Source organism: Magnolia sinica, chromosome 7, assembly GCF_029962835.1.
Source record: "Magnolia sinica isolate HGM2019 chromosome 7, MsV1, whole genome shotgun sequence".
NCBI lineage: Eukaryota > Viridiplantae > Streptophyta > Magnoliopsida > Magnoliales > Magnoliaceae > Magnolia > Magnolia sinica.
The window spans coordinates 53,508,985-53,533,056 of record NC_080579.1 but is presented as its reverse complement, the minus strand read 5'-3'; the positions used below and the strand labels follow the sequence as shown (position 1 = coordinate 53,533,056).

At 38.0% G+C, this 24,072-nt stretch overlaps 1 protein-coding gene across 1 annotated transcript; it reads left to right on the top strand.

Annotated features, from left to right (window-relative positions):
- Positions 1–10,288: 10,288 nt before the first annotated feature.
- LOC131250630 (proline-rich extensin-like protein EPR1) lies at positions 10,289–10,903 on the top strand. The gene has a single exon (XM_058250915.1). The coding sequence runs from the start codon at positions 10,289–10,291 to the stop codon at positions 10,901–10,903; it is 615 nt and encodes a 204-aa protein (XP_058106898.1).
- The last annotated feature ends 13,169 nt before the right edge of the window (positions 10,904–24,072 follow it).

Below are 24,072 nucleotides of genomic sequence, written 5' to 3'. Positions count from 1 at the left end.
ACTTTTGGCCCACAAAAAGTTTTTAATGGCTAATCACCACAGTTTCTGTGGTGTGGTCCACCTGAGAAATTTTATCTACTTCATTTTTTGAATCATATCCTATCATGAGCTGAAAATATGGATGTAGGGCATGGATATACAATACGTATATCAAGGTACACCCAAGGGTTAGGGATGCACAGTACTACTTGAGGACAGGCTGCACCTAATCTACTCCCACTTTTTTCGAAACACGCAACTTTTCTCTCTGAATCTGAAGAAGTTTAACAAAGGGAGAAAGGTCTACCTTGATTTTTGATATGGCCCACTGAGTCATATATATAAGATCTACTCTGACCATCAGATGTGCAATCTCATTGTAGGTCTAGAGCCGAAATATAATGCAGACTTGTAATTCAAGTGAGCCACACCAATAAAACATTTGAGGAAGAGACGTCCACCTTGGATTTTTACCGAACCCAAATCATAAATATGTAAAATCCACTCCAACCATTAGATGAGACAGTAAATTCTAGGCGTGGGACCGAAAAATAAGATGCACATGTGATTCAAGTGGGCCTCATCAAATGAATCATTTTGGAGGGTGAGATATTTCAGCACACTGTTTCCAACTGCGCGGTCCACCTGAACCACCAATGGGGTTAATTTTCAGTCCATAATTCTAACATCGGGTGACACAAATGATGGTCGGGTGGATTTTACATTAACACCACAAAAGGACCCACCCAAGCCATTAACCATTTTGAAGGACCCGTTTGAAAGGTAACATGAAACAAAGTCCTATCTCCATCTCAACATCTCAACATTAATTAGCATTAATTAATCGAATTGTCGGACGGTCCAACTAGTTGTGTGTGAGCATCTCTCTCTCTCTATATGTGTGTGTGTGTGTGTGTGTGTGTGTGTGTGTAGAGAGAGAGAGAGAGAGAGAGAGAGAGAGAGAGAGAGAGAGAGAGAGACGAATGCTCAGCTGCGCAACGGAACTTGTGCGACGTTATGTGACTCCGAAACTTGAACGGTTCACGAGAAGCAACACCTCATGAAATCCCTTGGCCCAATTTTTACTTTGATTCAAAACTTTGGAGGGCCATGAAAAATGAAAACAGTTTCCTCCCTTGATTTGCATTTTTTTAGCTATAGCCCACTAGAATTTTAGATCAGGTGAAAATTTGTCCATTGGGATTTCATGGGATTCTGCATCACAAGGAACGTTCGGATTAGACGCCCATGGCACATGTGTGTAGGTGTGCTGGTGAGCATTCCTCTCTCTACATGCAAAGGTGCTCACACACAACTAGTTGGACGGTCCAACGGTCCAACTAGCTGTATAATTTAAGCATAAATTAATGTTAATAAATGTTGTATCTGGAAAGTTATTTCGAAAAAGAAAATAACTTACCTACTTTGATCGTTCCCACCATGGTGTTAATGGGAAATCCACTCCAATCATAAGATAATTCAACTCACACTGGACCTATGGTCTGAAAATCAGCTCCATCCATGGTTAAGGTGGACCACATGACTAAAAATAGAATATGGAAAGAGCGTATCTTCCAAATCGCCTTCCTTGGCATGGCCCAGTTGAATCATATATATGCATGATTTCTTGGACATCAAGCCTAACTTTTTGTATGACATATAATGGTTGGAGTGGATTTCCAATGCTCAACAGGGTTGGCCTGGTAAAAATCAAGGGTGGGCGCCTTTCCCAATTGTTTCCATTTGGTATGGCCCATTTCATTCACAAATTAGCCTAGATTTTTTTTCTATGGGCCCAACATGGGATTAAACGTCTAATGATTCGAGTGGATCCCACACAATATCACAGTGGCCCCATTAAAAGATGGAAGGTTGAAGTCCGTGAGGCACTAGTTTGGTTCCGAGAAAATTGGTATGTTACCGAGAATGAGAAATTTACGACTGTGGACCCCACCTTTTATCCAGCGGTTTTTTTGAAGCAATACAAACTTAGAATACGCACTTGGACCTCCTCATATGGAGTCAGAATTTTAGGATGAAAATACCCCTCCTTTCATGGCTGCGGCTTTTCCTCTCCCATTTCCACCGCTTGCTTTTCCTCACCCTTTCCACTGTTGCTTTCACTGCCGTTGCATTCACCCCCTTTCCTCACTGCGTTTCCAGTAGAAAAAACTCTTTTTGTGGGCCCCCCTCATCAGCATTTTGTCTTCTTCTGAAAATGGTCGGTCCAGTGAAGAAAGCACGCAGCATAGGTATATTTTAAACTCAGTTGAGTCCACATTGAATGTATGTAGTTCCATTTTTATTTTTGTACTAGAAGAAAAGGTTCTATACGGTTGAGCTCGTGGGAACTCCCCATGAGGACGAGCTGTGTGGGCCCCACCATGATGTGTGTCGAACATCAACACCATGAACTTGATGGGTCCCCTTTAAATTATGGGATATCAGAAAAATCAGCCGTATACGGAACTCAGGTGGGCCATACCATCTAAAATCATGTGAAGACATGCCTAAAACATATAAAATTACTTGGTGGGGCCCACCTGAAATTTGGATGTGTCTGAAACTTGGTCTGACCCCTCATCCAAGTGGGACACACATTATGGATGGGCTGGATTTGTGAAACACATCTTGGTTGGCCCAAAAAATAAATATGAATGTTTTAATGGAAGGTAACCCCTCTCAAGTTTTGTACGTGGTGTGGCCTAGAAAAGTCACGGATTAACTTGTTTTTTAAGCTCTAGGCCCACCATGGAAAGGTGCATCTGACTAATGGGGTAGATGTTTGACATACTTCATGATAGCGCCCACACAGCTCGACCTCATGGGTAGTTCACATGAGCTCGACCATATAGAACCTTTTCCCACACACACGTATATATACACACGACACATGTGCATGCATGTGCACGCACACACACACACACACACACACACACACACACACACACACATATATATATATATGTTGAGCCCCAAATTGAAGCCTATCAAAAGATCAAGTGGACCATACTACAGGAAACAGTGGGCATAATGATTTTCCAGTTTACCCCACTCAATTTCTAGTTTGCCTCACTCAATTTCATGCTTGCCCTGCTGATTTTCTAGTTTGCGCCGCTGACTTTCTAGCTTGCCTTGCTCAATTTCATGTTTGCCCCACTGATTGTCTAGTTTGCCCCACTGATTTTTTAGTTTGCCTCGCTGATTTTTTAGTACGCTCCTATTGTACTAAGTAAACTCAGTTGGACCCACATTGAATGTATGTATTATATCCACGCCGTACATCCGTTTTTCCATCTAATTTTAGTGGTTTAGCCCCAAATTGAAGCATATCAAAAGATCAAGTGGATCATACCACGGGAAACAGCGTGGCATAATGATTTCCACCGTTGAAACCATAGTGGGCCCAACAATGATGTTTGTTTGTTATCAAACCTATTCATAAGATCATACAGACATGGATCAATAGAAAAAACAATTATAAGCTTGATCCAAAACTTCTATGGCCCCTAAGAAATGATCAACATTAGAAGTTCAATTCAAATTTTCATTTGGTGTGGTCCATTTGAACATTGGATACGTTTATATTTATAGGCTCAAGCCATGAAATTATCTGTTAAATTTGCTCCGCTGATTGTCTAGTTTGCCCCGCTCAATTTCATGTTTGCCCCGCTGATTTCCTAGTTTGCGCCGCTGATTTTCTAGTTTCCCCCGCTCAATTTCATGTTTGCCTCGCTGATTCTCTAGTTTGCCCGGCTGAGTTTATAGTTTGCCTCGCTAATTATCTAGTTTGCCCTGCTTAATTTCATGCTTGCCCGGCTAATTTTCGAGTTTGCCCCGGTGACTTCCTAGCTTGCCCCGCTGATATTTTAGTTTGCCTCGCTGAATTTGTAGTTTGCTCCGCTGATTTTTTAGTTTACCCCACTGATTTCTTAGTTTGCCCCGCTGAATTTCATGTTTCCCCTGTTGAATTTCATGTTTGTCCCGCTTAATTTTCAGTTTGCTTGGCTCAATTCCATTTTTTCCCTGTTGAATTTCATGATTTTCCCTGTTGAATTTCATGTTTCCCCCGCTGAAAATCAAGTTTGCCCTGATCAATTTCTTGTTTTCCCCGCTAAATTTCATGTTTTCCCCGCTGAATTTAATGTTTCCCCTACTGAATTTCTTATTTACCCCCTTCAATTTCATGCTTGTCCAGCTCAATGTCTAGGCTCCCTCCTTCAATGTCTAGGTTCCCTCCCACATATGGGGTTTTGGTCTATACATATACCGATGAAAACGGAGGGGTGTCGAAAATGATGTATTACAAATAAAACATCATTGTGGGGCGTAGCAAGCGTAATCGGATTGCGTACTGAGTTTGTCAGTACACTCCCGTTGTACTAAGTAAACTCAGTTGGGCCCACATTGAATGTATGTAATATATCCACACTGTCCATCCGTTTTTCCATCTAATTTTAGCGGTTTAGCCCCAAATTGAAGCATATCAAAAGATCAAGTGGATCATACCATGGGAAACATCGGGGCATAATGATTTCCACTGTTGAAACCATAGTGGGCCCAATAGTGATGTTTGTTTGTTATCAAACCTATTCATAAGATCATATAGACATGGATCAATAGAAAAAACAATTATAAGCTTGATCCAAAACTTCTGTGGCCCCTAAGAAATGATCAACATTAGAAGTTCAATTCAAATTTTCACTTGGTGTGGTCCATTTGAACATTGGATATGTTTATATTTATGGGCTCAAGCCATGAAATTATCTATTAAATTTGCCCCGCTCATTTTCATATTTGCCCCGCTTAATTTCATGTTTGCCCCGCTAATTGCCTAGTTTACCCCGCTGATTTTCTAGTTTCCCCCACTCAATTTCATGTTTGCTTCGCTAATTTCCTAGTTTGCCCTGTTGAATTTCTAGTTTGCCTTGCTGATTATCTAGTTTTCCCCGATGACTTTCTAGCTTGCCCCGCTGATATTCTAGTTTGCCCCGTTGAATTTGTAGTTTGCTTGGCTGATTTTCTAGTTTGCCCTGCTCAATTTCATGTTTCCCCCGCTAATTTGGCTAATGTTGAACTTGGTAAAATACAATGATTGAATAATTGAAAAATGAGATTATTCAGGAATACACGTTGAATGCTGAGATTACACATTGATTTCCTGGTAGTTTGCCACAACGAATGTCTAGTTTGCCCTGTTCAATATCCAGTTTGCCCCGTTCAATTTGCAGTTTGCCCCGATTAAATTATAGTTTGTCTCGCACAATTTTCGGTATTTCCTCGCTCAATTTCTTTTTGTATTTCATATGAAGCTTGTTCAAATTAATGAAATGCTACATTATATTCAATCATGTCTGATTTTGTAGACGATGTTTATCTTGTGAATTTTATGTTTGATATGTTTTTCAATTTATCTCTGCAGGCGACGAATATTCTGTCGTAATCTCCAAGCCAACATCTAGGTGTACACTAACATGGTGGTTTGATAAGGTGAAGGGTGGAGTGGAGAAGCACGATAGTCGTCTAAATCTGTTTAGGCAATCCCCTTTCGCGTTTCTATTGCATGTTATATCCTTTAGATTTATAGGGGCTCTATTTCACCTTTTTTTAGTAAGATACAAAGGTGATTCAGTATTTGAGATTAGGGGGAGGTGATTGCAGTTTTTCGAGATGGACTTCGCCCTTATTATCAGTCTTAAGATTTGAGATCTTACTGTACTGAAGAATCGTTGCACTATGAGTACACTAAGAGACAAATACTTCAAAGAACATCCAATATTAAAGAAGCACCTAATGGACGTATTTGAGAGATTAGTTGACACCAATAAGCATGATGACGTTGTGAAGGTTGCCCTACTTCTAGTTGTAGAGTGCTTTCTTAGGGGAACCGAACTGAAAACCATGTGCAACATGGATTATATTCACCTCGTGGACTCGTTAGATGATTTCTATATGTATCCCTGGGGTAGTTTGGGATACTATACAATGTCGCAAGAAATCGAATCTGCCGTTACCGCATCAAGTTTCCCTCAGTACACTGTATGTGGTTGCGTCCTTCCTCTACAAGTAATAACACCTTTTATTTTCTATATATTTTCCCTCTATAGTCAATTTTGGATTTTTAACCTGGTATAATTTCATTCTAACAGGTATGGGCAATAGAGATATTATCGGCCCTACAAGAGTGTGTTGTTTCGTATGTTCCCCATCAAATTCCACGCTTCATTCAATATCGAGGTTGGAAGTGTTGGAGGTACAAAAGAATACATGCTATTGTCAAGAGTGAAGCTGTAAGTTTATATATATCTCTATCATTTACTTTACTCAACTTGACAACCTTATCGATTTTTTTATTTAACATTACTCTTTGTTCTTTTGCAGACATCAGTAGTGATGAAATTAGAACCAACGCTACGAGAATTGGAAACGGATGTCGTTCACTCGGTGCGTGACAGTTTCCAGGTGAGATGTTATGAAAAATGAACTATATTTTTTCTACCATTATAAGGTTATCCTTACCCTCATGTATATAGTATATCCACACCGTCCATCCGTTTTTTCATCTAATTTTAGCGGTTTAGCCCCAAATTGAAGCATATCAAAAGATCAAGTTGATTATACCATGGGAAATAGTGGGCATAATGATTTCCACCATTGAAACTATACCACGGGAAACAGTGGGCATAATGATTGTTTAGTTTGCCCCGCTCAATTTCATGTTTGCCCCGCTAAATTTCTCATTTGCCCCACTCAATTTTTAGTTTGCCTTGTTCAATTTCATATTTGCCACGTTGAATTTCTAATTTGCCTTGTCGATTTCTTAGTTTGCCCCGCTGATTTTCTAGTTTGCTTCGCTGATTTCTTAGTTTGCCCCGCTGATTTTCTAGTTTGCCCCGCTAATTTTCTAGTTTGCCCTGCTGATTTCCTAGTTTGTCCCGCCGATTTTCTAGTTTCCCCCGCTCAATTTCATGTACGGCTAAAAGTTGGGCGGGTTCAACCTGACCGACACGTGACCGACCCGACATTAGGTTGGGCTCGGGAAGGATATATCGGGTCTGATCTCAAGCTTGGGCTATACAAAAACCAACCCAATAAAACTTAGGTTGGGCTTGGGTTGAGGTCTCAGGTTGCTCGACCTAACCCGAACCTGATCAATATATTAGTTACTTATAAATTATAATTGAGTGTGAATTGTTTGTGTAGAAGGTACACTAGTGATGTCGGGTCTCATTTGTCCACGTCATTTCTAAGGACTCAAGTTAACAAGATATGCTAGATTTATCTCTCCCAAATAGATTGCGTGCTATGCTACATGACTTTTTAAAGGAGTAGTCCTATATTTTAGCTTGGTTTTTTTTTTTTTTAAAAAAATGAAGTTCTTTATGATGAATAATCACGCATATAAATAATAAAATTATAGATACAAGAAATAAGTCTTATATTGAAATATAATAAACTAATGTAATAACGAAAATATTAGCATGTATACACTCGACCAACCCAATCAACCCGTCGAGCCCTCTTGGGTTGGGCTTGAGTTGAGAATTCTCAGCCCAAGATTGGGTTCGGTTGGGTCAAGGTTTAAGTATAGGAACCTTGGGTTGGGTTAGGGTTGAGCACCAACCCGAACCAACCCGCCCGACTTTCAGCCCTAATTTCATATTTGCCTTGCTCAATTTCATATTTGCCCTGCTGAATTTCTAGTTTGCCCCGCTCAATTTCATGTTTGTCTCACTCAATTTCATGTTTGCCCCGTTGAATTTCCAATTTGACTGTGAAGTGATTGAAATTGACCACGAACTGAATGAAATGGATTTTCGACCATCGACCTGATAGAATCTTGGAAAATAACTAGGTTCGTTGGCTAAATTAGCTTCTCCTACCCCAAAATCATATGTGGTAAGTTAAGTAAATCATTTTAGTTTAGGAGATTTGCTTGTTAAATAAATACACAAAGAAATGAATTAAAAGATAGAAAAATATTTTTATATACTTATATATACATATTTACATAATTATGTATTATAGAAAAATGTAAGGGAGAAAATGTTCTCCATGTAAAAAATAAAAATAAAAAGAGAAAAAAGTGCATAGCACAACAGTTATGGCTACTGTTATAATCCGTAGCGATAGGCCAAGTTCTGACCCGGTCGACCCGGTTGGGCCCGACTCGTTGGCTTTGGGTTTTTTTTTTTCTTCCTATTGTAATCCCCACCGATTTTTGTGAGTCCCATTATGAGGTATGTGTTATATCCAAACCGTCCATCTATTTGGTGAACTCGTATTAAGGCTTGAGGTGAAAAATAAGACAGATCTAGCTATCAAGTGGACCACACTGTAAAAGGCAGTGGGGAGTTGAACGTCTACCATTGAAACCCTTTTAGGGGTTACAGAAGTTTTGGATCATTATGAAATTTGTTTTTCCTCTTCATCCAGGTCTTTGTGACCCTATGAATGAACTTAGACGGGGAGGATTTCTCACAAACATCACAGTGGGCCCCAACTTAGACGGGGAGGATTTCTAATGGTTGACCCTCATTCAACACTGTTTCCTGTAATGTGGTACACTTAAGATTTGGATATACCTCATTTTTTGTCTCATACCATAAAATGATCCGGAAAAATATATGGATGGCATGGATGAAAAGCATACATCATGGTGGGGCCCACAGACTACTGACAATCCACCATTGGCGGGTGGCAGGCGGAGTACCCAGTCCGTTTCTGTGAAAAGGAGGGGTATTTTCGTCCTGGAATTTGTCGTCCGTACGAGGAGGTCTACGTGCGTATGTTAAGTTTCTATTGCTTCAAGAATATCCAATGCATAAAAGGTGGGGTCCACAGTCGTAAATTTCTCTACCGAGAATGGGAGGGAGTAGATCAGGTATTACCGGGATAACATACGATGGGTGCTTCCTTAACCGTGGGGCTCACTTTGATATATTTGTTACATATCCACGCCATCCATCAGTTTTTACAAATCATTTTAATAGATGGTTCCAAAAATTAAACAGATCCACCTATCAAGTGAGCCTCACCACAGGAAATAGTAAACATTGAATGCCTATCATTAAAACCTTCCTAGGGCCTACCGTAATGTTTATTTTCCATCCAACATGTTGATAAGTTCACTGAAACTCGATGAGGGGAAAAGCCAAATATCAGTTTGATCTAAAACTTTTATGACCCTAATAAGTTTTTAACCGTTAATCACCACTCTTTCCTGTGGTGAGGTCCACTTGAGATTTGAATCTACACCATTTTTTAGACCATAAGGTAAAGTGATCTGAAAAAAAGTGATTTATGGTGTGTATATACAGCAAATATATCAAGGTGATTTATGGTGTGGATATACAGCAAATATATCAAGGTAGGCCCGTGGTCAGGAAACACCACCGCCATATTACCCAGCTACATCTGATCCCAGTTTAATAGTGGACTAGCAGGTTACAATGTTGGCGTGGCAAATTCTGTGAGCCCTAATATAATGTATGTATTATATCCACACAATCCATCCAATTTCTCATATCATTATAGGACATAAAACAATAGCTAAAGTGGACCACACCACAAAAAGCAGCAGGACAATAACGCCCTTTAAAACCTCCTTAGACCCAGCATGATGTTTATTTGCCATCTAGCTTATTCACGAGGTCACGCAGACCTGGATTATAAAAAAAAAAAAAAAAACAAATATCAACGTGATCCAGAACATCCGTCACCCTGACAAGTTTTCAATGGTGGGGTTTAATCCTCAATGTTTTATGTGGCGTGACCAAAACAAACAGAGTAACAACACTAAATACGGGTGATTTTTAGTACATCCCATGATCTAAAGGGGACGTACCATGCATTAATGCATGGTGTGCACACAGGTCGACTCATGGTACCATTTACATATACCTACCTAAGTATGTATATGAATGCTTGGCCATTTCTACGCTATAAGCATTCCTGAAAAAATAATAATAAAAAATAAAATAAAATAAAAGAAAGGCTACGTAGTCATAGAAGTCGGCAGACTACATGTTTCTTCCTCGTGCATTAACTACTCGGCGCATTTCCCAACTTTAAAGTTAATGGGCCCACAGTCACCGAATCGTTTGAAAGTGGAGACGAGAAAAAGCCTGATGTGGAGACCTTCCCAGCAGAATGTCCATGTATTGCTCCACCATATTGTATCGTATCCTCTACAGCGTGTGACCCACCGCAACGGCACCTAACACTCACACGTGTCTACCTATCATTTGCCCCAACCTCTTATAAATCGCAGCTCTTCCTAGATGTTCTACTATCAAACAAGCCCGGGATGTCCCTCCTTCCCAACTTGCTAGTATTGCTCCTCGGAGTGGGGGCTTTCATTGCTCCCTCTCAAGCTGGCCATGACTATGAGCCACCTGAGAAGAAGAACCCACCACCAACACCTACCTACAAGCCTCCACCATTCAAAAAACCACCTCCAGTTGAGAAGCCGAAGCCACCTCCAGTAGAAAAGCCAAAGCCACCTCCCACCCCAGTTTACAAACCCCCTCCAGTCGAAAAGCCAAAGCCACCACCCACTCCAGTATACAAGTCCCCTCCAGTGGAAAAGCCAAAGCCACCGCCCACTCCAGTTTACAAGCCCCCTACTATCGAAAAGCCAAAGCCACCCCCCACGCCAGTATACAAGCCTCCTCCCATTGAAAAGCCAAAACCACCTCCCACCCCAATTTACAAGCCTCCTCCAGTTGAAAAGCCAAAGCCACCACCGACTCCAGTTTACAAGGCCCCTCCAGTTGAAAAGCCAAAGCCACCACCGACTCCCGTTTACAAGGCTCCTCCAGTTGAAAAGCCAAAGCCACCCCCGACTCCAGTAGAGAAGCCACCAAGCCCATACCATAAGCCACCCTATTACAAGCCTCCACCGTATAACCATCCTCACTAAACCGACGTATTACTCGGGTAGACAGTAATAAGAGGTGTTGCGTGTGACATCTCATGTAGCTATCCTATTCCACTTGGAAGAACATATAGTTTCTTTAATTTTGTTTGGATTGTAAGCTGGCAGAGTCAGATCGTTACGTATGAATAATAGTAGTGAGATTTCTTACTATGTGATGTTTGTTTCTAATGGTTTCAATTTGATTCGAGGGTTTGATAAAACGTGTGCTGCCAACACAGTCAACATGCAGGGCGTGGTTTCCACCGTGGGGTGGTTCATGTGTGATTGATCTGGGCAGTTCATTGGGGAATGGATTAAGTGTTACCCGGGTAACAGCTTAGTGGGTGTTACCCATATCATGGGGCCCACCTTGATGATGTACTGTATATCCATGCCGTTCATCTGTTTTTATACCCCATTTTAAGTCGAGGGCTGAAAAATTAAGTAAATCCCACTCTTAAATGGACCACACCACAGGAAACAGTGATGATAAGGTCAAGCAGCCCTGGATGAAGGGAAATACAATGATCAGTTTGATCCAAAACTCTTGTGGCCTACAAAATGTTTTTAATGGCCAGTCACCACCGTTCCCCGTGGTGTGGTCCACCTATGATTTTGATCTGCAGTTTTGGGATCACGTCCTTAAATGAGCTCACGAAATGGATGGACAGCGTGGATATACAACACATTCATCAAGGTGGGCCGTACACGGTCAGGGTAACACCTAATCGGCGGGAACGGATTGGCTACTCCCCCTGACACCAGCCAATGGCTGGTGGTGGGTGCTATGTGGGCCACACCATGATGTATGTGTTTCATCCATTCCATCCATCTGTTTTTACAAATCATTTTATGGTGAAAGTACAAAAATGAGATATATCCAAATCTCTAGTGGACCACATTATAGGAAACAGTGTTGAATGAGGGTCGACCATTAAAAACATTTTGGGGGCCACAAAAGTTTTGGATCAAGCTGATATTTGTTTTTTCTCTTCATGTGGGCCTGTATGACCTAATACACAGATTGGATTTCAAATAAACAGTATAGTGGGCCATAGGAGGATTTTAATGGTTGATATCCAATCACTATTGTTTTCATGTGGTGTGGTCCATCTGAGATTTATAACCCTCTCATTTTTGGGATCAAGCAATAAAATGATCTGTAAAAATGGATGAATGGAATGGATGAAATACATACATCATGGTGGGGCCCACAGAGCACCGACCACCAGCCACGGAGATGGAGTCAGGGGGAGTAGCCAATCCGTTTCCCTAGTCGGCTCCCAGTTCACTGAGGGTGGTATACTATGACCTGCCTAACCAGTGGTAAATATTACTTTTGGGCCGAGAGGATGGTCACAGTGTAGTCTGCCTGATGAATGTCTTGGATAAGTGACTTGAATGGCAACAAATGACATGGTACTGCGATCTGGGCCCACACTATAGCGAAACTTTTTTTAAAGCCTTTAATAAAACTCACCTATCTCTTATGGGAATTACCAAAACCCACCTAATTTTACTTATTTAAAGTAATCCTCCTGCATTAATTTCCATTAACGATGTTACAGCCTACCATCTGGCGCCCTTCCATTTGAATATGAAAATATACGGTTTTAAAAATGTATATTCTAAATGGTAAAAATGTATATTCTAAATGGCAAAAATGACCCTCAGTAATATCGACTTGGTAAAAAACCAAAGGAAGTGCTGCATCTATCTTTGTTCGTCGCCCTTTCCGTTCAGAAATCCTACCGCATCAGAAACTCCATTGAATCATTTTCTCCTTCAACAATCTAATTCAAACAGCATCTCATTTCTTTTGAAAGATGCAACAATGACTCTTTAATTGAAACCCTCTTTTTTTTTTTTGGGTTAGCTTGTTAGTACACACCCATGTCAATGCACATACTCCATGTTAGCCACCCCTGGTACGGATTGATACCAAGACCTTAAGTGTTGAAACGAGGTATCTCCACTCAGTCTGCTAGTTGAGCTATGGATCTGGATGTCTTTTAACTAAAACCCTCTTCCCTTCTTCTGGAAGACAACAACAACGACTCTTCTCAGCTGTAGTAAGAATCCTCCTCTCCAAAAAATTCACTTACCTACAAGCATGACAACAATTGTTTCGATTATCTCCTACTTATTTATTGAACATTTTTGGAGATGAGGGTTTTTCATTAGATTTTCCTATTTGGCTTGGACCCTCATCCTCATCCACATCAATTATAAAACATGTGTTATTAGTAGGTGGGTCATCAATAACCACATTGACTGATTTTTGAATGGTCAAGGTCCTGAGATTATGAATTCTATATGCATGACTATTAAAAGAATATCATAGAAAGATCCATTCATCGCTTTTATAGTCAAACTTTCCTAAGTTTTCACGATCTCTAAGAATATAACATTTACTACCAAAGACCTTGAAATGCTTAACGTTTGGTGGCTTCTCATGCCACAATTCTTATGTTGTTTAATCCTGCCTTGATCTTAAATAGACTGGATTGATTGTATAACATGTTGTGTTTATAACTTTAGCCTAGAAATTTATACACACACGCACACACACACACACACACACACACACACACACACACACTATTGAGCATAACTGAGGCCATTTCCTGAAGCACCCTATTCTTTCTCATAACTACTCCATTTTGTTGAGGTGTTTTAGGGGCCTGGAACTCATGTCAGATTTCATGTTCATCACAGAAGCTCTCGAACCGATTATTCTCAAATTCCTCGCCATGATCACTCTGAATTCGATCAATCATACTCTTTTTCATTATGAAGATGCCTCAGAAGTTTCTTAAATTCATCAAATGTATTTGATTTCTCTATCAAGAAGGGGACCTAAGTGAACCTGGAGTAATCATCCACAACTACTAAAAAATATCTCTTACCACCTTGACTTTGTACTCTATTGAAACTAACAAGGTACATGTGTAAAACCTCGAGAAGCTTATATGTAGCCACAAAAGTTGTCTTTTTGTGGTCAACCTTAATTTATTTTCCTTTCGAAAAGTCCCCACGGATAGTCATGGGCTTTTTTCCAATCTTAGGAAGCCGATCTCACCAGATTCTTCGAGTTAAAGCAAGATAAATTCCTATAATAGGCATGGCCAAGTCTTTTGTACCATAGTTCTGTTTCGTTATCTCGAATCATGTGGCATATAGTTGGAGAAGTAGGCTCTGCACTTTGTTCATGAACCCCAAGTGTAGGGTCGCGATGTAGTAATATCTCGGTGAGACTGAGGTCGAATCTATAGGGACTTGCTATTTGTGCGATTTTAGAAATAGATTGGATCTAAAATTGGAATCTAAACTAACCACTTAATTTTGAATTTAAGATATCAATTGTAAAGAAACTAAGTATTAGAGATCCAAGGATCCACTTATAATCATCTTAATGCTACTCTACTTAATTTAATTGGATAACACAATTGGAATCAAAGTCCTAATCATCAAGTCGGATGATGGAGAGATTAAAACATCATTCATTCATCAAAACAAATTCTAAACTTTCATTGAAATGGTTCCCTCATAAAGCATCAGCGAATTGATAGTAGTTCATTCAAAGCATCTATCATGCTTGGAGTCAATGATAGATCAATGAATTTTACATATCAAAACCTCATAAATAGGTAAAAAAAACATTAATAGTCTTCATAAGCATCCAATGTGCCCGTAGTCGAAAATGGATCAAAATAAACTATAATTGCTTCTTCATTCAAACTAAATAATGGCTTGTTCAACATATAAAGAAAATGACTTGAATTAAAGTAGAATAAACATTAAAACGAACTACATGCTTCACCTCTTAGCTCTAACTAAGAGATTAGACAACCATAAACATGATTGAACTAGAACTATTAAGGAAAAACATAAAAACTAACAAGAATTGAAGGATTAGAGACGAGGGAGGACTCCTTGAAACTCGCAACTCCTTGCTCTACTCCTTCTATCCTAATTCGTGCTTAGAAACTCTTAAAACATCTCTTTAAATAGGCTTGATTCACGCCGACTTCAAAACTGTCTTAATTCTATGCAATTATCACAATTATTGCAGCTTTGATGTTAGCTTTGATGTAATCAAAGTCCCATAAAAGAGTTTGAGTTGAATTGTGAAACTATCAACAATCAACTTTTGAAAATGCGTAACGCATCAATGTCGTTGCACGTCCTTTGATGGCATTGAACTTGGCTTCGATGGCATCAAACTTCTCCTTGTTAGCATCAAAGAATGCTCCAAATATCCAGTGACCAAAATAAAAAATTCACAATTTTAATGATGAGATTGGGTTGGCTTCGATGGCATCGAACACTCCTTCGATGACATTGAACACTCCTTCGATGGGATCGAAGGGTGCTTAAATATGTCTAACAAGTAAATTGATTTTTCTCAAATTTTTACAGTGGGATAGAAGTGGCTTTAATGTCATTGACACTTACTTCGATGGCATCAAACCAGTCATCAATGGCATCGAACTGTTGATTTCAACAATTCAATTTTCTGCACTTTGATTTCTTCAGTTTTTTTCCTTCTTTAATTGGTTTCTTTGGATCTTGGACTCTTAAAATCTTCAATCTTGACCTTCAAAGATCCATTCTTCATCGTGGTAAATCTTTTAGCATTAAATCAATAATTTAAGCATCCTTTTATGCTTCTTTCAAAATCACCTTACAAGAGAAAACATGTGTAATTAAATTAATTAAGCACATTAATGTTCACAAAACCAAGGTAATACAAGGGGGAAATATACAATATTTCATACTCAACAAACACCCCAACCTTCATTTTTCTAGTCCCGTAAAAACATGCATGACTTAATTTCTCAAAAAATCCAAATTTCGAACCTTTATCAGAAAATAATATTCTGTGCAATCCAACATATATGAGGGGAATCCAAAGACATGAGAATGGAACATTAATAATCTAGAATCCAACATCAGTAGTAAATAACCCACTAAGTTCTTCATCATTAATTATTTCATAGAATGCATCCAAACATCAAGTTTCTAGTGTGCTCAGTGGTTCTCAACTTATAGTTCATAGAAGTTAACTTTCCTTTCATAATGTTAGCCATATTCATTACTTCAAAGTAGATAGATCAACACAAGTAACTGATTCCAATTCTATCTCCTTTTCACATATTTTTTAGCTTTTGATTATTCATTGATGTTTTTTTCATTCTTCATTTTCTATATGTTTTTATTGATTTCTCATTCAAATATATATATATATATATATATATATATATATATATATATATATATATATATATATATATATATATTCATTTATATTACCATTTTCAACTGTTTTCTAGCTGATTTTCTTCTTTTTCTTCTTTTCATACTTTAAGGTAGATAAGGATCTCTAAACTTGCATCTTAACACTTACTACGCCAAAACAGTGAAAAAATGATAGCTAAAAACCATCTCAATCTCAATAAATGACGGTTTTGAACCATCGCATGGGCCGTCATATTTTGTTGCGTCGTATTAGTTAATGGACGGTTATGGACCATGTTTAATATAGGATAGTTATAGATCGTCTTTGATTTTAGACGATTATAGACCTTCTAAAAAACTGCGATCCATGACTGTCGTTAGTATGCATTTAATGCCTCACCAAAACATTTAGAGACGGTTGTTGACCGTCTATAATTTCAATATTTTAGAAAACTACAGACAACTTAAAGATGTCGGAAAATTTATTGCATTAAAAAAAAAAATCAGCAGCAATTTTTTGTGTTTCTTTCATCTAATAAAAAAAAAATTATTTAATAAAAAAAACATGGTTATAATTCAAAATTAAGAAGGATTGTTAAGCTTAAATAGAAACTTCATTTGCTTTTTTTTTTTTTGTCTTTCAAAGAAGTGAGCACACCTTTTAAAAAGAAAACTGATTGCAAGCAAATAATAAAAGTGAACAAGGAAATAATACAGAAAAGTGTTCCCATTCAAGTTATTAGAAACAACAACAAAAATTAAAGCTTTGTAAAAAGGGCACATGTTAAAGGGATACCTCCTTGATTCTCATGCATAAGAGTCTAATGATAATGAGAACAAAAATCGCAACACAAGGGTCCATAAATACAACAATGTTATCCTACAAAGAAATAGGATAGTATTATATGTTAATTAACTTGATCAGATTGCACACAAAGTTCAGATTAGAGTTTCATTTTAGCAAAGGTTTGCACTACCATACATGGATGATAAAGAAGCTTAGAAGAGCTCAAAAACTAAACAAGCCCTTTTCTTTTCCTTTGCAACAGAATATGTACAATCTTATTAAAACTAATCAATGAATTAAAAGAGGATTTGAAAAAAATAGAAACAACAGTATTCATTTAATGAGATGGCTTTCACGGTCTACAAACTTACAATATAATGACAACATAAAATCTAGTAGCATAAAACAAAAGGCCATTAAATTCATGAGTTCTATAGTCTACGTGAATTTGCAACCATAAAGCATTTATTTATAAAGTTTTGGAAATTTATTTTCACGATATTGGCAAACTATTTTTACTAGAAAGTGTTTAGCCAAATCAACTTTAAGCATTTCCATAGTGAAAAGTCAAATCCATAGCAGCTTTTATAATCCATTATAGACCTCTAAATCACCAACCACATCTGTCTAATTCCCAACCTCACGTATGAAGACCAGCACATAATGCGTTTGGTACAAGCAAGGTTCTCCAACAAAGCTGGTTGCTTAACAACCTTCCACAAAATAATATCCTATTTATAATGTTGCATTTAGTGCAAGAAGAAAATGCATAGACAAGCTTCTCAAGTTGGTGCAAGTCAACTCACCTTTGTTTAATGCCAACAAAGATGCATTTAACAAGGCCAAATATGCATGTTCAAATTTTCACCACATACTGAAAGTCATAGGAGCAAATCCAATATTTTCCCATTAGAAACCTGAAAATCAAAATTTTTTCTCATGATTATAGAGATTTATCATCATCATCTAAGCCTTGCTCAATTCTATTTATAATTTTTGTAAGTTTACTTACAATTATCATTGGCTCTTAATCTATTTACTATGAAAATCTTAAATATAACCTGACAATGCACCTCTAATAAAGCTTGATTGGAATGAATAATTTGGTGAAAATCAGTGTCCATGAGCTCATAAGCAATGTGTATACATCATTAAATGTTTCCCTACAAGGAGGTGATATTATATCTCTGATAGCCACAACTTGTATGATAGAGAAAAATGCAACTGATACAGTCTATTACAATTCAAGAAGGAGAAAAACATTTATGGCCGCACTGATACAGTCTAGTATATTATGAATGGCTTCCCTAAGTACCCAAAAAGTCTGATTAGGATCAAGCCACTACATAGTTCTTTTTAATTAACTAAGTTACTAAAGGTCACAAATTTCATATTTAACAAAGTATCAGTGAATGTCGTCTCAAATTTTTTGCAAGTGGTACATTTAAAAAGAATCAAATATGCAATCAATATATATTCTTGTTACGTCTCATACTGCAACTAGAGACAACGTTCTATTAATACTTCGATTACATCTAAAATTGAAGTCCTTTAGTGATTTGGTTAATAGAAAACAATTGACAACAAGCCATAATTAACGAAAATGATGCTACAAATTAAATGAATTAAAAAAGGCAACTTGAACCAAATAAGGATTTCAACGAATAATCAAGTTTTCGTCATACAAATTTTTCATCTCACCGATCTAATCAAAATAGTTTGTTTTGAAGGGAACTCTTAACACTTGATGGTTCAAGATTTTTTTGGATAGCTCGAGACATCTACTATCAAATCTAAAATGTCAAAAACCCAATGAATGTTTTCATAAACACTCAGAAAAAATTTCATCTCAATCCGATCATAAGATCTTGAGATATGGCCCACTCAACATAAGCCATTGCTCGATCATAAGATCTTCAGATATGGTCCATAATTTGGATGACAAAAATAGATCTCTATTTTCTATTTTGTGGCCAACCTAAGTGTTAAATGAGTTAATCTTATTTTCCCGTTAAATAAGATGAACTTTCACAATTCAATTTAATCAATGCATCCAAATGCAACTTCGGTGTTTTGGGGCGTCATGGAAAATGGAAACATATATCACTCACACTAGCATTTTCCTGCTTGTCGCGCCCTAGATTGTAGGTGAGACACTTGAGGCCTCATATTAAATGATTTTTAGATGTTCAACTTTTATAAGACGATTTTGCTTCATATTAAAGACAGTTAAGAGCCATTTGAAATTTTAGAGACGGTTCATAGCCGTCTTTAAACCAAAAATTTTTGCAGACGGTCCATAACCATCTCAAAATTCATCTTTTTTTCTTCTTTTTCACATAGGTACTTTTAAGTAATACTCAAGCTAAAATTAGAGTTTCAAGTATATTAAACATGAGTTTTATGTTAATTGTGTACTAGACTCAATTGATGTTTAAACTTTCTATTAATCAATTATTAGAAGAACTTATTCAAAAGTTTACTTATGAATTAGACTCTAGATTTTCAAAATATATTATATATTGCATAGCACTCAAAACTTATTCAATTACATAGAATATTAACTTTCAAAAAGAACTTTGAAACTGAAAATTTTAAAAATTTTCAAGAATTTTTTCCTCAAATGCTAAGAAAAATACTGATTAGTTTACCCAATCTCACCCCCAAGCTAAAATCTACATTGAGCTCAACGTAGAAAATATAAAATAATTTCAACATGAGAGCGAAAATAAAAGAGTAAGTAAGAAGGTGTTCACAACCCCAAGTGTAGGGTCGCGATGTAGTAATAATCTCAGTAAGACCAAATCTGAACTTGCTTTGACCTAATTCTCAATGGATGAGAGGTGTGGCAACTGGAAGTGATTCCATACCAAAACCATGCCCAGGAGACAATAGCTCATAATAGGATATACCAATTCACAACTAACATGAGAGAATTATGAAGATTAGAAGGGATTCTGTCACCCAACCATGCCCATGGGATGATGGCGAACAACAGGATTTCCTAATTTCACAATCTCAGTACATGAAAAGAAGATACTCAAAGCTATTGCAGATCTACTGTAATTTGAGTCATAATAAACCATTGAAAAATAAAAATATTCCTTGAGAATCAAACTAGAATCGAAGAGAGTTCAACATAAACATGAATCAAAGCATTAGAAAACATCTCATCACACTACAAGCTTCAACTCTTAGCTGTAGCTAAGAGGTTTAGCCAACCATAGTCATGATTGGAACTAAAACCCTAGAAGAAAGACAAAAAACAACTAAGAAAGAGGAAGAAAGACTCTTGATGGTTGTTCTCCATGCTTTTGCTCCACTCCTTAAACCCTAGAAGATACCCAGGAACATCCTAGGGACTCCTATTTATAGTTGTACAACTCCAACTTTCATACCAAGTTGGAAAAATTCAGAAACCGCCTCAAATTTACACAGTCCACGCAAAATACGCATAACCCTCGACTAGTTGAGGACAACCTTCGACTGGTCAAGGGTCGCCTTTGATTGGTCGAGGATCATGTGAAATTAAGAGTTTATGTTGCTGGAGTTCAAGTCGAGGAATCTTTGACTAGTTGAGTAGGAGCCTTAGACTAGTCGAAGGAGGGCTTACACTAATCGAAGCAGGCAGATTTTTAGGGTTCCTTTTCTTCACTTCAAGTCTTCAATTCTCTTCATTCCTCACTTGGTTTTCTTAGATCTTTGGCATGTGAATTCTTCATTTTTGGTCTTCTAAGATTCAACCTTTGCTTTGGTGATTCTTGAGCGTTAAATCCATGCTTTTAGCATCCCTTTCAATCCAAGCTCTTAAATTCACCTTGCAACACAAACATGAGTAAAATAGGACATTAAGCAGTATCATGTTCATAAAACCAAGATATAAACCAAGATATAAATGGGGTCTAATATGCAATATTTGACCCTCAACAAAAGGATGGTACCTGAAGAAAAATGATAAATTGGTATGAATTGGTATGAATAATTTCCGCATAATGTTTTGGTCATGGAACATCTTCATCATGTCCTTGTAAATCCTAGAATTCTCATATACATCATTTTAGATTTCTTCAAGTTCCTTCAGTTGTAACTTACGTATGTGTCAGCGTTGTCAATATTAAAATTAAAATTCTTTATTGCCTAGTATGCCTTATGATCCAATTCAACCGACAAGTGGCAAGCCTTCCCATAGAAAAGTGTAAAGGGTGATATTCTAATAGGGGTTTTATAAGCCGTACGCTAAGCCCATAATGCATCGGTCAATTGAATTAATTAATCCTTATGATTTGGGTTAACCATTTTCTCTAAAATTTGTTTTGATCTCCCTATTTGAAATTTCAGCTTAGTCGCTTATCTGCGGGTGATTAGCTCTCTGGGACAGCAGCCTCGATCGTTGGAACTTGAGGAGGGGAAGTGACTGATCTGGTCTTTGACTTGCATAATGTCTTTTTGGCAGGTGGGGCGGCTGGGGGAGTGGCCGTTCTCTTCTTGCTCTTCTCCTCTAACTGGGCGATAAATTGGCTGATGAGCTCGGTAGAATCTCTGTTGTTCAGTGATTTGGGGTAGTGGCGCTCCCACCAATCGATGAAACTATCCATGTCTTATAGTAGGTTTGAAAAGCTAGGAAGAACCAGAGTGTTCACCTCTTGATGGTACACAGCATTAAGAGAGGCGTAGAGACCCGCATTGGTCACCACAAGGCGACTATAGGGTGGTTGGTTGTATGATTTATGAGTGAGAGGGCAAGGGATGCACCGGATGAGGCTAAACGGATGAGCAAACGGTGAAGGATAATATTGCTAGACCCCTACCTTGATGTTCTTGTCTTGCTCGATCGTGCCTATATAGGGAAGGTCATGGTCGAGGAGATAACACCCCCACGAATGGTGCCATCGACTAACCAAATACTCATCTTCTGGCTCAAACTGACCAGTGAGCCAGCCTAGTGCATATATTTCTCCCTTATAGAAGGGCATGAACGTCCTTCTCTTCTTGGTCTTGTCCAACATAAAGAAGGCTTGGAGATAGAGCTCACATGAGATATTCTCATAGAGGGAATGGAGAATTCGATCACCAAACGAGTGGGGTTTTCCTTCATGCATAACATGACAGAATAGAGAAGGGTGGAAATAAGCGTAGAACCACATTTGTAGAAGCCACATTGGTCCTCCTGTGGAGTGCAGGCCTTTGTGGGTTATCTCATAGATAGCCCAGTACAGGTGGCCGAGTACGAAAGGTGCCATAGCAACCCTAGAGCCTTGATAAAACTGCTCGACTAGGGCGACATACTTTATGATGATATGTTGAGCGTTCACACATAGAAGGTGGTGGCAGATCCAAAGAAGTAGGAATACTGTGTGCTCATTCACCTCGACTGGGCCATCGAGTTTGCGGCAGGCCTTCATGAAATTCGTATAGGCCTTAGTAGATTTATTGGGGAAGTCCTTGCACTGCATGAAATTTGTATAGGCCTTAGCAGATTTATTGGGGAAGTCCTTGCACTGCATGGAAATAGCACCCAGAAAGAATGACATGCCAAATGGCGGCAACTCGGTCAGATGGGAGATATCTGAAAAGGCTAAGCTATATGTCCTAGAGGAGGAGGAAGGGGGGGGGGGGGGGGGTGTGAATATGACTATGCCAAATTAAAATGATAACATCGGAATTTAATCAATTAAAGGAAAGATAGCACTATAAATAATCCACAATATGGAAATGTAAAGCAACCTCAAAATTATAGTATTGAGAAGTTGATACAAATGATGTTCTAAGGACAACCTTGTACCTTAAAAACCAAGGGTTTATGGCAGGACAACCTTACTAGAACGATATGAGTATAAAAAATTCAAACTGAAGAGGAATAAAAAAAAATAATTTGAAAGGAAATATAAGCTATTGCAATATTCACCACAATGCTTGAAATGTAAACGATTACAACGTTCACATCCATAAATACATCCCATAAACTTGAATGATAAAAGATATAGAAAATAAATCACACATCCAAACACAAAGAATTATAGTGGTTCGCCTGAGTGTACACCAACTGTTAAACAACAACCACACAGCTACTCCACTCCTAATATCCTCACACAGTGGATATTAGCGTTCACTATCAAAATAGGTTTTTCTAGGTTCACCTAAAACCCTCACAATTGTGTCTTTCAAATGGGCTTACACAATTCAAAAACCCTATACTTTGAGTTTTCTGGCTCTCCTCAGATAATTAAAACAATGAGATTTTTCTGGCTTAATCTCAAAATGAACTAAAAATAGAAGATTTACATAAATGTAAAATACCTAGATATTCTCCTTTTATTGCAGCCCGGAAGAACCAAATCGGAGTGGAAGTTTGACTAGAATTTCAATGTCCACACTCACAATTGAAATGGTTCTAGATTCTAAATTGATTTTAAATTAAATTAAGTTGGGCTAGCTCTATTTGATTTTGATTCTAAGAAGTGGGAACTCTTCAATCCCTCTTTCAAATCAGATTGGAATGCAGAATACAAAATCAAATATAAAAAGCTAATAGTAGAGAATATTAAATGAGCACAATATAGCTTAAGAAGTTTACAAACTTATATCTCAGAGTGATGCCTTGATTTTACTTAAATTGAATATCAAACTCTGAAAATCCTGCTTTATTTATAAGTGAAGAAGTCGCACCTTCGACTGGTCCTGTGGACTCTACGACTGGTCGTAGGACCAACAGATTTTTGAAATTTTGAGCGCGATCGGATAAAACCGTTCCACAACTAGTTGTAGGCACTACACGACTGGTCGTGAGGTCTCCATGATTGGTCGTGTGGAGCCTGGAATAGTTGTTGGAGTTCGAGTCATAGCTGCAGGACTGGTTGAGGACGAGTCATGCACTGTTCACACGACCGGTCGAGCAGTCTCCAGGACTGGTCATGGCTCACTAAAAAATTTTAAAAATTTGTAACAAACTTAGGACTGGTCGAGCCAGTGCTAGGACTAGTTGAACAATGTCTAGGACTAGTCTAAGAATAGACCAAACACTTATAAAATGATATTATTTGAGTTATGTATCCGAAATGACCTACCTTAAGGTCAATCTAAGGTCTTTTATACCTTGAACATGATGTATGAACATTGAACCTTCTTTTCTTCAGATGATAAACGA